Source organism: Mauremys mutica, chromosome 3 (assembly GCF_020497125.1).
Source record: "Mauremys mutica isolate MM-2020 ecotype Southern chromosome 3, ASM2049712v1, whole genome shotgun sequence".
In the NCBI taxonomy this organism is placed as follows: Eukaryota; Metazoa; Chordata; order Testudines; family Geoemydidae; genus Mauremys; species Mauremys mutica.
Window position 1 is genome coordinate 166398783 of NC_059074.1, and position 17151 is coordinate 166415933.

The window sequence follows — 17151 nt, forward strand, 5'->3', positions numbered from 1 at the left end:
TGAAATTACCAGCTCCTCTCATGAATTATCTAGTCATCCTGGCAAGACTTCTGAGGCTCACCAAAGTAAAATCCCAGTCTGTTCGTCCTGAACTGGTTCATCAGACCAGGACTACAGCTGGTGAGAATGAAGACTTCTACTTGAGTTTAGGAGCATGAATGGGGCAGACCCTCTTGCCTACCCCGAGCATCCCACCTCCATATGGCGTCCCCCACAGAAACAACACATGACGGTTTGAGATGTGGAGTCACGGATGTGCGCAGGGAATGGGGGTAATCAGTTCTTAAAGGGATTTCACAGAGCTAATACCTAAGTAGCCTAGCACACGAAGGCGAGCCTTGATGCAAGGATGGCTCGACTCAGGACTGGATGACAGTTTGCCCCAGGCTCACGCTCAGACCACAAGCCCTGCCTACATCTCCACACCATCTTCTTCCCCTCCCCCCACAATCCCTGATGATGCAGTATTATAGTGGTATTTGTTATAGTATTTATTTTCTCTGCTTTTTGTTTGGGAAAATGATAATCACAGTTATTTAACATAAAGCTAACCAGACCTTCCACCCCATTACAAGTATCAACTAAAGCTTGTTTCTCCATTACTTTTTCTTCAATGCTTACCTAACTTTCACTGGATTAGTGAAAAATTCTATTAAAAATGGAACCATGCTGTACCTATTTGAAACGAGTCTCTGTAAGTTACTTGGTGATGTTACCTCAATTTTGTTCTTTGATGTGGTTTGTTTAGGTACTTGCCATATTGGATTATAAGGGACAGACAATTTAGCTTCTATAACATTTATTTAGTTTAAAAGAAATACATCAATCAAAGCCTCCATTAAATTATAATGAGCCTCTAACACCCATGTGCCCTTGAAAACTTCAGAAGAGATGCTGGATCAGAGCAGTCAGGTTTCTGATGCAATGCCAGCATTGAAATTACTAACTAGTTTAGATTTTCCCCTATGTAGGCCTGCCACACTCACCTGCAAGGAAAAAACTCATTAGTTTGTGGGGAGGACACACAAAAACAGTGTCATAACAAGGGCCAGGGGAGTGAGGCACTTGCCTCAGGCACACAAAGCTGAGGGGCGCAGAAAGCGGTGGAGGGAAAAAAAAAAAGCTGCTGGCACGGAGATATTTATAACCTGGGTGATCTCTCCCTCCCCACCCCCACGCCTCCCCCAAGTGTCCCACCTGCCCGACTTGTTCCCCCCCCCTTCCCAGCCCCAGAGCAGAGCAGCTCCATGCTGCCTCCCTGCAGCCACAGGGTCCTAGTGCCCCCGAACTTCACTGCCAGGACAGACTGACTGAGCCTGCCCTTCCCCCTCAGACCCTTTCATTTTCCAATGGGACCATCCAGCACCAAAGGGGGCCGCCCTCCCGCAGTCGTCACTCCTGCCCCATGCTGGGCAAGAAGGTAGCCCCATCCCTCACCCCCAGCGATGCTACAGTCAGGGGCAACAGCAGGGGAGGAGGCGCATGCAGCATCTTCCGGTACCCACCACGGGGAAGCGAAGGAGATTCCTGGACCTGAGAGGGGCCCTAGGAGCCAATGCAGTGACATTGGTGGGGGTGAATGTGCTGCTGGGGGGGCACGAAAGGGGGGCTCTTCCCCCAGAGCTTGCTGCTGCCGACAGGGAAAGGGCTGGGGGAAGTCCTCCTCTCTGACCCCTGTCCCAGAGCAGCCTGCCTGCACCCCAAACTCATCCCCAGCCCTGCCCCACCCCAGAGCCCACACCCCTAGTCAGAGCTTTCACCCCCCCACCGCACCCTCAATCCTCTGCCCGAGCCCTGAGCCCCTCCAGCACCCCAAACACCTCATCCCCAGTTCCAGCCAGAGCCTTCATCCCCCCCCCCCCCCCCACAACCCAACCCTCTGCCCCAGCCCTGAGCCCCTCCCATTCCCAGCCCTCACTCCCCACACTCCTACTTGGGCAGGTGAGGGGGCGGGTTCTGGGCATCACCAAAATTTCTACAAACCTGCCACCCCTGATCCTGCCCTGCAAACCTGAACTCCCAGCATTCTCAGGACACATGCTGGGAGTTCAGGTTTGCAGGCCTAATGGACACTGTTGATATCCAGCAGCTCCCTCCTCTCTTAACCTGTGAGTCCCTCTCTGGATTGGAACTGGACTGGAACCAAAGACCATCTTGGAAGCAACATTACCAGCCCAAGCAGTCAAAAATCATGAGTTGACCCCCCAAAAATCACAGACTCTACCGCCGCCGCTTCATTCATTCTCCAGCGGCAATTCGGCAGCTGACCCTTCCCTTTGAGAAGGACTGAGGGACCCGCCGCGGAATTGCAGCCGAAGAGCTGGCCCTGGGGGAGGGCACAATTTTATATTCTTGCCTCGGGCTCAAAAATACCTAGTTACAGCTCTGCACAAAAAAGCACTGGATTTTAAATCTCGCCTTCTTGTGATAAAGGATGTTGCTGTGCGCATATCACTGGAAAATCTCTCTCTTGGGTCTTAAATTTCCTCAACAACATCAACTTTGTCTGCTATAGTGCAAAAGCGAGCACGCAAAAATACAACATTATCCAAGTGTGTCCCGTCCCCGTCCCTCCCATCGGCGCCTTCTGAAATTTTCCCCAATTTCAACCAGATTCTTCTCTTCCCCTCCTTCTATCTGGATTTCCTTCCCTTCTTCCTTAACCTTGATTTCTCCCTTCTAAACCATGGATTTGTGGCTGCTGTACTGATGAACACTGACCTACCCCCCTTCCCCCACGACTCAAGCTGGCATTTCCTTTTTAAAAAGAAAGGCGCAAACCTGACTCCCACCTTCCTACACAGCCCATCCTCTCCCCCCCCCCTCGGATATTTTGCTCCCTTTCCCCATTCGCTCTCTCCCCTCCCTCCCTCTGCTCACCTGGTTGCCCAGCACGGCTACAGCGCAGGCAGTGGACACCTCCTTGGGCCCAAACCAGACAGCGGCGATGCGGGAGGGCAGCCCCAGGATGAAGACCTGGGCCACCGCGCACACGGTCTGGGCCAGCAGGGTGAGCGGGTAGAGCTCCTGCCGGACGCTGGCGCACTTCAGCCAGGCGCCCAGGCAGTTGAGGCCGGAGCCCAGCAGGGCGGTGAGGCGCAGGCCGCGGGTGTCCAGCAGCCAGGTGGCCGGCAGGATGAGCGGCACGTAGGCCACCATGTAGACCAGGGAGAGCCAGTCCACGCGGGTGTAGGAGGCGCGGTAGAAGCGCACGAAGACGCTGCTCAGGATGCTGTACTGGATCCACTGGAAGGCGTTCACCAGCGAGTAGAGGCTGAACACGGCCAGCACCGCCAGCCTGCGCCAGGAGAGCCGGATGGGCGCCCGCGCCGCGCCCGGGCCCGAGCCCGAGCCCGGGGCAGGCAGCATGGCCTGCGCCTCCGGGAGCGCCCCAGCATCCGCCCCGGCCGCGGGGCTGCCGCGCTCGGCCTCCTTCCCCGGGAGGAAGCCATTGGGCTGCGGCGGGGGCCCCGCCAGCATTTCCCCCTCCTCATCTTCCTCCTCCGCCCCGTCCCCAGCCATGGCCGCGCCCTCCCCGCCCAGCGTCCCGCGCCGCTCGCGCAGCCCCGGCCCCGGCTCGCAGGCGAAGCGGGCACAGATGCCCGGCGGGGACAGTCCCTGCACCGGTCCTGGCGCACGCGGCTCCGGCGCAGCCCGGCAGGCTCCCCAAAGCCGACTGTCCAATCACCGGAGAGGGGCGGAGCTCCTGCGCCATCCTTTCGCCCTCCCGCTTCCTCTCCCGGAGGCCACGTGTGCTCCCCCAGGTGCCCGCGGCCGGGCCTGAGGAGAGGGGCTCCCCACGTGGGGAAGCCGGGAGCCCGGCAGGGAGGTAGGATCCTGCCCCCCACAGGACAAGGGGGAGGATCCAGCCGCCCTACCCTGGCAGCAGGAGGACTCCCCAAAGAAAGGAGCCCCTCCCCGCGTGCTCACGGTCTCTGCTCCAAGGGGAAGATGGAAGTGATGGGGAGAGGATCCAGCTCCTCTCACCCCCCCAACGACCACTTCTCTAGAGGGAGCCAGAGCCCAGAAAATGTGGAGAGAGGAGCCAGGGGCCTTTCCCTGCTGAACACCCTCTGAATTGGGGGAGCCAGAGTCCAGATGGGGTTGGGGGAAAGTGCCAACCCCGCTTGCCTGCCCAGCAGAGCTACTGTCCAGGAGAGCCCATGCTCAGGAGCAGGTGAGAGATGCACATCAGCAAGGGTACCCATTGTGAACTAACTGATTCAAGTGGACCCTGCTGGTGCACACTGAAAGTTCTGTGGTGCGCATTAATGTAATCCTGTTTCAAACTGTAGTGTATATCCTGCCTGACTAGGAGTGAAGAAAGTCCAGCCCACAGGCTTTCTCAGCCTCCCTGCCCCATCCAGAAAGATTGCAGTAGTGATGGAGAGAATCCAAGCCTTTTGCCCCTGCAGGAGCCCTCTCCCATCAGGGGAGACAGGTTCAGGGTCTACCCCCCTGCCCTCTTGCTCCCTTTGGGGAACTAGAGCCCCAGAGATGAGAGAAGGCATTCCCTCTATACACTGAGCCAGAGCCCAGCTAGAGAGATGTAGGATAGTCCTGCAAGATGATCTCCCTAAGACGCAGAGCCAGAGGTCAAAAAGCAAGGAACCACACCCATTGTTTTATAGTACCCTTCCCTGCAGGAGGAGACAGCCTCATTCCCTCACACTAGTATTGCCAATCTCAAGCTTTCAAAAACCATGAGTCAGGGCTCATCTACATGGTGCCACACTAATTAGGTTGTAAACTCCCAATGTGTACTAGCCCACATGGACCCTGCTGGCACGCACTAAAAGAGCCCTACTGCATGTTAACATAGTACAGTTTGAAACAGGATTACATTAATGCGCACCACAGAACTTTCCGTATGTGCCAGCAGGGTCCATGTGATTCAGTTAGTGCACAACATATTGGTGTGCATTAGAATTTATATCCCTCCCAGCTATGCACAGAGCCCTGCACAGATAAAAAAAATTTGGATCCGCATCTGAGATAATAAATTTGTGTCTGACCCGCGAACTGCACTCCACTTTTTATATGCACCAACATCCTTATCTCATAATCTCACTGTTAGAGCCCTGCAGGGATACAAACATTTGGATCAGTGATCAGCAAAGATGGTAAACAATGCATCCGCAGATGCAGCTATCCACGGATATAAAGTGGCTATTTGCAGATTTGCAGGGCTCTAGCTATGTGGACTAATGCACCATGTAGACAAGCCCTCAGAAAAAAAAATTTCAAAAGCTTTTAGCAGGAAGTTTCCCATCCCCAAAGTGTATGTGATAATTTCACATTCAAAATAGAACCTTAACAACACATACATGCAAGCCACTGTGCTAGCTGCTCAGAGCAGGATGCTGCTTACTTCTCTAAACTTTGGTAGGGGCAGCCTTCACCATTCCTCTCCCTTGTCTTTCTCTTGTCTCCCTTCCCTACCTCTTTGCCTTCATTCACATTCTCCTCCCATGTTCCCAGACAGGACTCTCCCACACCTGCTCTCTCTATTCACCAGGCCTCAGACTTTTCCTCCTTTTACGGTTCCCTATTTTTACAGATTTTCCCTGTTTGCCACTCATTTCCCTACACTCTCCTTTCTATGTCCCCCATTTATCTGTAATTGCCAAGCCAACATCCCAGTCTCTTCCCCCTCCTCACACAGTCACTGCCATCTTCCCTGAGTGCAACCTGACTTCATTGTTACTGAAAACAGTGAACGTTGGTGGCCATCGTTACTATGGGCAGCCTCAATTCCCCCATGCAAAGATAAATGGTGGCCATTTTGACTGAGGGCCTTTTGGCTTTAGCCCTAGTTGAACAAGTAGGAAATAGCAGCCATTTTTAATAAGGAAAAGTTCACAAGTTTGATGACAACAAATGGGAAATTTAAAAAATATGCAAAGCCAACCTAAGGTGACCAGATGTCCCGATTGTATAGGGGCAGTCCCAATATTTGGGGCTTTTTCTTATAATGGCACCTATTACCCCCCCCACACACCCCATCCTGATTTTTCACACTTTCTATCTGGTCACTCTAAACCAACCACACATCATCATGGCAAATCCCAAAGTGATGCAGCCTCCTTGCAGATCGAGTGCCACCCATATTGATCTCTAGCTCACTCCTTAAGGTAAACAGGCTGGATATTCAGTTGATATCCATCATTGACAATGCTTCAGCAACCTTGTCACAGGGCTCCTGACCTACAGCTGGAGATAGAGCACAGGAGGAAAGGGGAAAGAAGTCAACTTCTCCACCTTCCAAAGAACTCTCTTGAACAGGGAGAGCAGTCTGCCTTGCTAGTGACACAGAAAAAGTGACAATGTAGCCAGGGAATGACCTGGCCATTCTGCTGGAACTGTGATGGAAAGTTCTAGAAATATTGTTTGCTCCAGCCCTGCTGCTGGGTCTTCAGAGAATCCTCCATGGGCATGTCTAGGAAAGAGAGTTTCTAGGGAGAATCTTCATATTGAACACCCAGTGTTTAAACATTTGTAAAGCTGTTAATTCCTGTCTATTAGATGCTAAGTGGTATTTTAAAAAGTGTGACTTCAAACATGCTAGCTAATGTTTTAAAAACGACTCCTTTTTTCCTGGTCTAAACAGGGCCTATATGGGCTGTGCATGGGGATGACTGACAAAAGTCTGGGGAACAGGGATGGCCCATCCATATAGGTGAACTAGGCAGTCGCCTAGGATGCCAAGTTAAATGGGGCGCCAAATTCGAGGAAAAAAATCAAATACAAAAATGAAAAAAATTAAAAAGATGAAAAAAATACAAATAAAATAACTACGTCATTATTTCAATTCCCGTGTGCGTACGGAGGGAATATGAATTATAATTCATCTACATTTCTAAGAATTTATTAATATGTCACATCTTTTATTTACTGCAAAAATAAATAATATTTTAGCAATTTTTTTCCAATTTGCAATGTAGGGTCAAGATGACCCTCTCCACAGTTTTGATAAGCAATAACTCAACCACAGTGAAACACATCTGCCAGCGGCAAGAGCTGCAATGCTAGTGACACCTAACTCAAATATACATCATGGTCGCATAGCCAGAAATTCATGTAGAGTGGAGATATCATGAGTTGATACATGTCAAATGGTCATTTTAACACACGTTGCAGGTAGATGGTTAAGAATCAAGTGAATACTGTGGAAAATTGTGTTTCTTGATGCCAAAGAATAAAGAATAATGTCTTTCAGCATTATAAATCCAAAATGTGAGTATCTTTAAGCGTTATTAAACCTTAGCATTATTATCGGGCTATATAATTATGAACTTTTCTTTGTTATAACTGGTTCACATGTAATAAAGAAAGAAAAGAAAAGTAACAGCGTTAACGCTTAATAGAGTATGAAAGTGATGATGTCACACTCCAGGAGGGTAACTGTGAGGAAGGGGATTACTTTCCAAACAACTAGTGTCAGGTTATAACATCAAAAAAGGTCATTTTGTTTCTGTGTAAACACTGAAACTAACTGTTTTAATAGGTAAGTGAGTATATGTTACTAATCATTGAACCTTTAAGCAGTGAAAAGACATGTTGGGATGGCTGCAATGTGGTTTAAATTGCCAACCATGTGGTGTGTCAGCCATCTTTAACGCTGTAATGGTTGCAGTCAGGAGCACAGTACATAACAATATTCAAATGGCAGAAAGAGGAAAAAGAAAACCCTCAGGAGCTGAGTAACGTAAATGAAAGGCTGAGAAGGAAAAGGACCAAGAAAAACAGCAGTTATCCTTCCTGAAATATCTTCTCTTTAATCCAAATAAAGATTCAGTTCACAGCATCCAGATGAAGGAATTTTACTTGGAGAGGAGGTTAGCTCACATCCATATGGAAGCAGTTTGGAACATCAAGATGAAGATATATTACTTCGAGATGAGGGTAGCTCACATCCACAAAAAAAACAGTTTGGAAACTCAAGATGGAAACTTACTTCTAGATGACGGCAGCTCACAGCATGGACAGATTTATTCACCTTCAGGGACACGTGCAGAAATTGAAGTAAATGAAGTAGAAGGAAAAAAGGATGAGAAAGTTACAAACAAGTTACAGTATGGGGACCCAGATTCATGGCCCAGATGTGATGACAGTGTGCGGCAAGTTCTCATGGAAGATGGACCCGAACAAGTTCATTCATTTCCCTTCCCTAAGGATGGAAATAAAAGAAAATTATCTGCTCAGCATTACAAGAGGAAACTCATTAATGGGGAAGAAATTCATCGAAACTGGTTACAGTATTCAGTGTCGAAGGACTCTGTGTTTTGCTTTTGCTGCAAGTTGTTTAGAAATCAAGCAATTGGTACATCATTTACTGAAAATGGTTCGAAGGACTGGAAAAACATCTTCAATTTTCTCTTCACATAAAAGAAGTACAGAACATCTTGAATGTTTTCAAAATTGGAAAGAACTTGAATTACGATTGAAAAAAGGAAAAACTATCGATGAAGAAAATCTATGTGTGATCAAGGAAAAAGAAGAATATCAGCAACAAATATTAGAGCATCTGATTGCTTTAGTGAGAGTTCTTGGTGGGCAAAATTTAGCATTCCGCTGCCGCTGTAGAAATGAAAAATTATACACTGAAGGTAATGGAAACTTTTTAAAATTTGTTGAATACCTAGCTTTGTTTGATCCAGTCATGAAGGAGCATCTACGTAAAATAACTGATCATGAAACACAGGTTCATTACTTAGGAAAAAATATGCAGAATGAACTGATTCAAATCCTAGCAAATGCCATTAAAAAGAAAATTGTAGAAGCTGCCCATTCTGCATAATACTTTTCAATAATATTGGACTGTACACCAGATGTGAGTCATGTTGAACAAATGATGATGATTTGTTTTGTGGATATGGAAAAGTCTGCAGATGAAGATAATGTTGAAGTGCTCATAAAGGAACATTTTGGGGGTTTCGTACCACTGAAGGCAACGACTGGAGCATTTATCACTCAAACTATTCTACAAGAGCTTGAAACAATGTCATTATCTGTTGACAACTTACATGGCCAAGGCTATGATAATGGGAGTAATATGAAGGGTAAAGGCAAAGATGTGCAAAGAAAAATGATGGAAATCAATCCTAGGGCCTGTTTTGTTCTTTGCAGTGCACATTCTCTGAATTTGGTTGTCAATGATGCTGCTAGATGCTCTTTGGAGGCAAGCAGTTTCTTTGACCTGGTGCAACGTGTTTATGTGTTTTTCTCCGGCTCAACACACCATTGGGAGATTCTGACTCACCATGTGAATTCTCTAACTGTCAAATCGCTTAGTCAGACAAGATGGGAGAGTCGCACTGATGCTTTGAAGCCTCTTCACTATGAACTTGGAAACATTTAAGACGCCCTAATTGAAATTTCTGATGATACTACCTTTACTGGATCATCTGGCAATATGGCACGTTCAGATGCAGAAGCTCTTGCAAATGTCCTTTCCAAGTTCAAATTTTTGACTTCACTCATTTTATGGTATAATATCCTTTTAGAGATTAACCTCACCAGTAAGCAGCTTCAGGAAAAGAACTTGAACATACATTCCGCTATTCAAAAATTGCAGCAAACTAAAAATATTCTGGAGGAATTCAGAAGTGATAAAGAGTTTGAAAGGTTTGGTAGATTCTCTCGAGCTTACTGAAGAAATAGACTTTCCGACAGAATTTGAACTGGAGCCAGTTCGCATTCGGCAAAAGAAACAACAGTTTTCATATGAAGGACAAGGCATACCCATTCAGAACCCAAAACAAAGGTTCAAAGTGAATTTCTACTTCGCAGTCCTTGATACTGCTATTCACTCGATTTCAACAGATGCAGCAGCTAGAATCAGTATTTGGCTTTCTATATGATCTCCACAGATTGCAAAAGAAAACAGCAAAACAGATAAGAGAATTTTGTATAAAACTGGAGTCGGCATTGACTAATGAAAATTCAAAAGACATTGATGCTACAGATTTGTGTAGTGAGCTTCAGGCTTTTTCAAGATGACTTAAGAAACATTCCACTCCTGAAGAAGTACTGAAGTTTGTTTGTGAAAATAAACTCACACACAGTTTTCCAAACATTTTTATTGCTCTACGCATTCTTTTAACTTTGCCAGTTTCCGTAGCTAGTGGGGAACATAGCTTCTCAAAGTTAAAATTGATAAAACCGTATCTGTGTTCAACAATGGTGCAAGAAAGACTTGTTGGACTTGCCATAATGTCAATAAAGCATGAAATAGCTGGGAAAATTGATCTAAAAGAACTAGTGACTGAATTTTCAAAACTTAAAGCAAGAAAAGTCATGTTTTAAGAGCACAGAGTGTTTTTTATTCAGAGTATTTTGTAAATACAGGTTAAAGTTCATTGAAGAGTTTTCTTATTTCTTTCTAAATTGGATGTGGTGGTAATGGCTGTTAAAGCAGAATAGCGTAATGGATATATTTGGATTTGTAATAATAAAAATTATAATTAATACTGTAATGCATTTTTATTTGAAATCAGACTGAAATATCATCTAGCTGTCATGTACAAATCTATTCTGAAAATTTCATGTTTCTATTTTATCTGATCTCAGAAACATTGGTTGGAGAGATGGAAGGACGGACAAACTGAATAATTAAGCTTCTGTTTAAAAAAAAAACTTAAAAAAACATTAAAAGGAAAAAAGGGGCAAAATGTTTCCCAGTTTACCAAAAACTTCAGCCCAGATCCGCCCTTGGGGGTAGGTGGTGCTGATTGCATGGTTCGCCTAAGGTGCCAGTTGCTGGCAGCTCATCTAGGGCCGCCCCTGCTGGGGAATGTTGCCTACAACCCGCACATAACCTCAGCAGAAGCAGCACTGCATCCTCAGTGCTCTTGGCTGCAGCTACCCGTGCTGGTAGGGTGTGGTTCTTGGATCTGTACTCACTGACCTTCTAACCCCATCACCCCTTCATGCTGTGTATTCCTCCATGGAGCACAAACTGGATTATGCAAGGTGCATGGACTCCGATGCTGCCTACCTCAGTGTAGTGAAATTCATTGGCCTTTATTGGAGTTGCAGGATTTGGCTCATTGTAGTTGCCATGCAGAAGTGAGAAAAGCTGGTCCTACCTGGTAATTTAAGGCATAGATGGGAGACAACAGTTGCGATGGAACCATGACCAGTTGAATTGTCAGTTGCTAGGCAATATGGATCTTCACCAACTGCCCCTTGTTCCAAAGTCCTTGGGCAAACATTCCTTTGTTTTTTCTCTCTACCACTGAAATTTGGCTTGGGCATCACACATATAGATCCCCCTCCCCAGGTGTGTAGTGTTTTTATATTGTTAAGATATTATTGATAAGATACATATCTTGTTAAGAGACTTTCACTTCCAGACCCATTATTATTTATTTGTATTGTCCTGGACCAGGATCCCAGTGGAATAGGCACTATACAAACACAGATTTAAAAAACAAACCCTACCCCAAGATGCTTAGGGAAAGTTAGAGTGTTTTGTTTTGTTTTTTAAACCAAGCTTGAGTAATGTTAGAAATTTTAGATAAGCTTTTCGGAGAGATCACAGAAGGCATTTTAATCAAATAATATTCTGTAAGCTACCTATGAGCTTTTTAGATGGGTCTAATAGTAACATTCTGTTTTAGACAAGAAACCTATGTTCTTTGCAACAAATGTCCTTTAAGTTCTCACATTTTATGCACTGGCAGTTTTGACAAGATCAAGGATTTGAGCCTTGGTTTTTTGGCACTATTTAAATGTAGGTAATTATTACAGCTAGAATAGTTCTATGAATATATACTGCATTAAAAAAAGTTAACCCTCTGGCTACATTTGCTTTTCCAAAATACTCTAGCAAACTAGTTCTGGCATGGATGTTTGCTGACTCCATGCCTTTTTAGTGAATATTGGAAAATATCCAGAGGAAGGAATTATGAATTCATAGAAAACAGGTATGCATCAGAAACCTTTAAAGATTATGGTCATCCAATCGTGGAGCAGAAAAAAATACTATGTGACCTATGTGTCCAATCAATCCTTAAATATTTTTTGAATATAAAATACAAATTGCTTGTAAATAAGCTACAAGCTTAGGACTATAACAATGTTTAAAAGGGAACTGGATAAATTCATGGTAGCTAAGTCCATAAATGGCTATTAGCCAGGATGGGTAAGAATGGTGTCCCTAGCCTCTGTTCGTCAGAGGATGGAGATGGATGGCAGGAGAGAGATCACTTGATCATTGCCTGTTAGGTTCACTCCCTCTGGGCCACTTGGCATTGGCCACTGTCGGTAGACAGATACTGGGCTAGATGGACCTTTGGTCTGACCCAGTACGGCCGTTCTTATGTTCTTAAGCCAAGAATTTTTTAATGTTAAGATTTTCTCAAATTTATTCAACGATGAAGCTGCTCACCAACAATTCAGAAGAGGCAAAATTAACTAAATAAATGATTCAACACTAACACTTTGTCCAACTCTAGGAACTATATTCTGCCTAAGTTTTCCCTGCAGTTTCAACTGACCTTTTTGTATTTATGAGACTCCATCTGAAGATTTTAAAGTATTATTAATTAATGTTATTAGACTTCTAAGGCTTGATTCTAAACTCACTCTGGTTTTACACCACTCTAACTCCACTGACTTCAGTGAAGATCTTCTTGAATTACTCCAGTGTAAATTAGATTAGAATCAGGCATCTTGTATTTTTTGTTGCTGTTGTTCGTTCCTAGGGTAAGAAAATATGTAGTTGAATAGTTTATTTCTATTTTTATCTGTAAAAAAGAGATACAGGGTAAATGTTTCAAATGCGCCTGAGTAACTTAGGAGTCTAAGCCCCATTTTCAAATCAAAGACACTTTTGCCAGTATAAGCTGCGTCCACATTGGGAGTGCTTTGAGGGTATACCATACAAGTATACCTTCATCAGCAAAGCACTCACAGGCAATATCTACACTACAGAGCCTATGTCAGTATAGCTATGCCAACATAGCCTCCTAGTGTAGATGCAGCATATACTGACAGAAGGCCTTAGGTCTTGTCTTCACTTGCAAGCTATAACGGCAAATGCTTCTTGTGGAGACGTAGCTTATATAGCCAAAAGCGTGCTTTTGCCAATACAGCTTATACCCATTTCCTGAATAATATTAGCTATACTGGCAAATGGACATTTTTACTGGTATAACTGCATCTGCAGTAGGGCTTTTGGTGGCATAGCAATGTCTGTCAGGGTATGATTTTTTAACCACACTAGTAACAGACATAGCTATGCCAGCAAAACTTGTAAGCATAGGCCAAGCCATAGGCTCCTAAATCACTTAAACTCATGAAAATTTTACTCACATATTTTAATCTGATTTAGCCAAATTCCGCCCTTGAATTTCTGTGTGTGGTTCTCATTGAAGTTTGGGGAGTCCCCTACGTTAACACAAGGACAAAATCTTTAGAGCTCAAGAAAATACGAGACCTGATTCTGCTCTGATTGGCTTTTCACCATTGTTACTCCACTGACTTCAGAGTTACTCCTGATTTACACCAGCAAAGTCAGAATCAGGCTGTTTGTCACTGTGGACACATCTTAAGTTTCACTTCCATGGCAAGCGAACAGAGCCAAATACTCTGTTTACGTGAGGATTTGTTTGCTTTTTTATTAGGAATTCTGCTTATAAGAAAGACACCCACCTAGATACAATGGGTGACGCAGAGAAAAAGCGCCTGATTGAACTGAATATGACAAGGGAATCCTTGTGTATGGTGGAAGGAAAAAGTGACTCAACCTGGCTCAGACCTCAGAGGAGACACTTTCCTCAAAGTAATCGAAGTTCACTAGAGACCTACAGAGAAAAAGAGCCTGAGCTCGACACTGGCAGGAGCTCCTGGACAGCACTCACTCCTCTTCACCACAAGGAGAGGAGGCACTTTCCAGAAAGAAGTAAGTTATATGAATTACAGAGAAGAAACACCTGGGGCCAAATTCATCCCTGGTGTAGCTCCATTGACCTCAGTGAACTTAGACCAGAGATTAATTTGACCCACTATGACCAATGGAATATGAGGTTACAGGATAAATGTCTTCAGCCACTTCCTAAACACTGATGGAAAAAGCAGGAGCATTTATCTAATTATGCCAAGGCAAGATAAGGGCCTTGATTCTGACCTTGCACCAGTTTTACACTGATACGGGTTGAACCTCTGTAATCCAGCACTCTCTGGTCCAGCAACATTCTTGGTCCTGCATAGGCACCGACTCCATGGGTGCTCCGGGGCTGGAGCACCCACAGGGAAAAATTAGTGGGTGCGGAGCCTCCACCAGCACCAAGCTCCCTGCTCTGCCCCTTCCCTCCATGCTTACAAACCGCTCCTCTTCCCTCCCAGCGCTTCCAGAGTGACGCAAACAGCTGATTTGCAGCGTTCAAGCTCAGGAAGGGAGTGGGAGGACCTGGGCTAGCAGCTGGGACCCCGGGTGAGGGGCCAGTGGCTTGGACCTGGGGCCAGCATTGGAGCCCCCAGGCGGGGGGCTACTCTGGGAGCAAAGTCTGGGGGTGCTGCAGCATCCCCTGCACCCCTATTTCCCGTGCCTATGGAGAACCCCTGGCACTCTGCATTGACCTCCTGTGGTATGGTACCGGCCAGGTCCCAAGGGTGCTGGACTAGAGAGGTTCAACCTGTCTAATTACACTTACTGAAATGGAGTTACTTCTTATTTACAGCAGCATGAAATGAGAATCAGACCCAAGAAATTTATTTCTGAGCAGGAGGGTGTTATCCAATGAGAAACTTTATTACATAATTTTATTTATAGGATATCATAAGCCCCTGATTTCCACAGCACTTCATTGGCCTTTAAAAAAAAAAAAAGCCATAGTAAGGTGACCAGATGTCCTGATTTTATTGAACAGCCAAATATTCAGGGCTTTGTCTTATACAGCCTCCACCCCCATCCTGATTTTTCACACTTGCTGTCTGGTCACCCTAAGCCACAGGTAGAAGATTTGTATACCAAATTTAAATTCAAGTTGTGTTTTTGAAAAAGCAAAGCTACTTACTGTCTTTGGGCTAAATTCTGCCTCAGCTTGCATGGGTGTCAGTCAGACAGACCAGAATCTGACATGGGTGCTGGAACAATTTGTATAGTGGAGGTGCTGAGAGCCATTGGACCAGATTGTAAACCCTGTATACAATGGAAGCCACTTCAAGCCAGGGAGTGCTGCAACACACACACCCCACCCATCCCCGCCGCACTCCTAGATCCAGCACCTATGGAATCAGGCCCTGTGCGTGTAAACGGTATCATACTTTGCTCTTCTGTAAGACCTTCCAAGAACTCAAAGCATTTTACAAATATGAGTGAGCTAAGCTTCACAACACCCCAGCGTGCAGTGGTGATATTGTGGGTGTTCTCTCCTCATGCCACCCCCAAGGCGGAAGTATTTCAGTGGCTGGTGAACTGATTTTAGTTCACTGCTACACTATGGACAGTAACTTTTATGTTACTATTTACGATTCTTTGGGATGAAATGGGCGCTGTTCCATAAATGATCACACCACAAGTAATATTTTCCTTTTCTGGTGTGGAGGAGAACAAAGCCTATTGGTTATTCACTGCCCGTACATTTCATTAACACAGAGTTGAGACTGACTGACAGTGCCTCGTCCCTTCTAGAACGATCAAGAGCACCTACACTTAAATCTCTGAAAACTAGGAAATAACGAGGTCTGGTACACACCACCCCCACCCCCAATCTTACCTCTGTTGTCAAGCAATGTCCCAACACACCAGGATCACACACTCTAGCACTCTACCCTTACAGGTGCTCAAGAACGCTTTGGGAACAGCACTATACAACAGAGCATATACAACAGTGTCTAACACCTGTTTGTTAAGGCAAAACTCAAGTTAGGTTTGGTTTGGTTTAGCAAACAGGAGTTCCCTACACTTGGTCTATACCCAAATATTAAGTCTACACCACACAGATGACCCCAGACTTGCAATATGTTACTATCGGTTCACCCTTGCCTAAGGATTCCTTCTGAGCCATTGCCTTCGCTTACCCCTCACTAAGCCCCAGAGACACTGCTGTCATGCATGCCACCAGACTGCCGATAATCTCCGTGGCAAGCAGACATTTTGTGCACTTCTACTAATACAACCTACACAACTCAGCACTGAAATGATGCATGCTTGATCCTTCAAGGTACATGTACAAGGTACTCCTCATATCACAGTGACAGCTCTGGCAACCTGCTCCAAGTAATCTTTCTGCCATTCGGTACAGCCACAGCTAACAACGAATGGCAGTTGGAGTGCATGCAGATAAATGATGTAGTGAAGATCTGTGGAACACAAGACAATGGCACATTCTTTTAGTCCTACTTTAGTTCTGGTAATACCCTTTACTAATCATTCCCAGCAGCTATTGCCAGATCAGGAACAATAGGTGGAATGATAACACCACTTATATTAAAGTTATCTAATACTACATATTCTGCTTTCATTTGCTCATTAGTCAGGCAGTTCTTATTAACACTAGTCAACTACAGACAATGTAAGTCTAGAACGCATGGTCTCCTGGTTCTTAGTTTAGGGCACTTTCTCCAAGGACAAAGTGGATTTTGATGGGGGAACACACAGGCCCTCCTGCTCCTTTTGTCTGTGTCCCATATGGAGGTTCAGTTGTGGGTGAGGCTCTGTTTCAGAACAAGAGAGGAGGCTTAGTTGGAGTTAGGCGCATGTGAAGTGCATTTGGAGTGTTCAGGGTTTGAAGGGGCAAGAGCTGAACACGTTCCAGCATACATGTTCAAGCAGCCTTTTTTCCCCTAATGCTTATAAGTTGGCCACATTCCAATGGATTCTCATTGGGACAGCAAAAGGCACCTCTAACCTCAGAATTAGCCCTCAGCTAAATGTCAGGTTCCTGTTCCAGACCACAAGTACTAGAGATGTTTTAAAATGTTAATTTTTTTATTTTTTTCCAAACACCCTATTTTTTGCTGAACTGTTTTTGCTCAATCTTAAAAAATCCCAAACAACAACTGAATCTCAAAGACCAAACACCGAAATTTTAACTCCAAACAGTTCAAGTTTGCCAGTTAGAAAGCAACTGAAACGGCAACCTTATACATTCAGCTACTGCTACTGCTCCTCCTCCTGTAATATAAACATATATTACTAAA

General features: G+C 45.2%; 2 protein-coding genes across 3 annotated transcripts in view; one reads left to right on the forward strand and one right to left on the reverse strand.

Moving 5' to 3' along the window:
• Nucleotides 1-3628, reverse strand: part of FLVCR1 (FLVCR heme transporter 1) — a 30334-nt gene extending 26706 nt beyond the window's left edge. For both annotated transcript variants that reach the window (XM_045010161.1, XR_006578144.1), the window contains exon 1: nucleotides 2881-3628. In XM_045010161.1, the coding sequence (XP_044866096.1) occupies nucleotides 2881-3522 (642 nt within the window). In that variant the 5' untranslated portion in view covers nucleotides 3523-3628. The remainder of the gene's footprint in view (nucleotides 1-2880) is intronic.
• Nucleotides 3629-3821: 193 nt separating this feature from the next.
• On the forward strand, nucleotides 3822-16084 carry SPATA45 (spermatogenesis associated 45). Its single transcript, XM_045010335.1, is given in 4 exon segments — nucleotides 3822-4177; nucleotides 13632-13909; nucleotides 16000-16049; nucleotides 16052-16084. Coding segments are annotated over 4 exon segments (375 nt in total). The 5' UTR covers nucleotides 3822-4163.
• Nucleotides 16085-17151: the final 1067 nt, after the last annotated feature.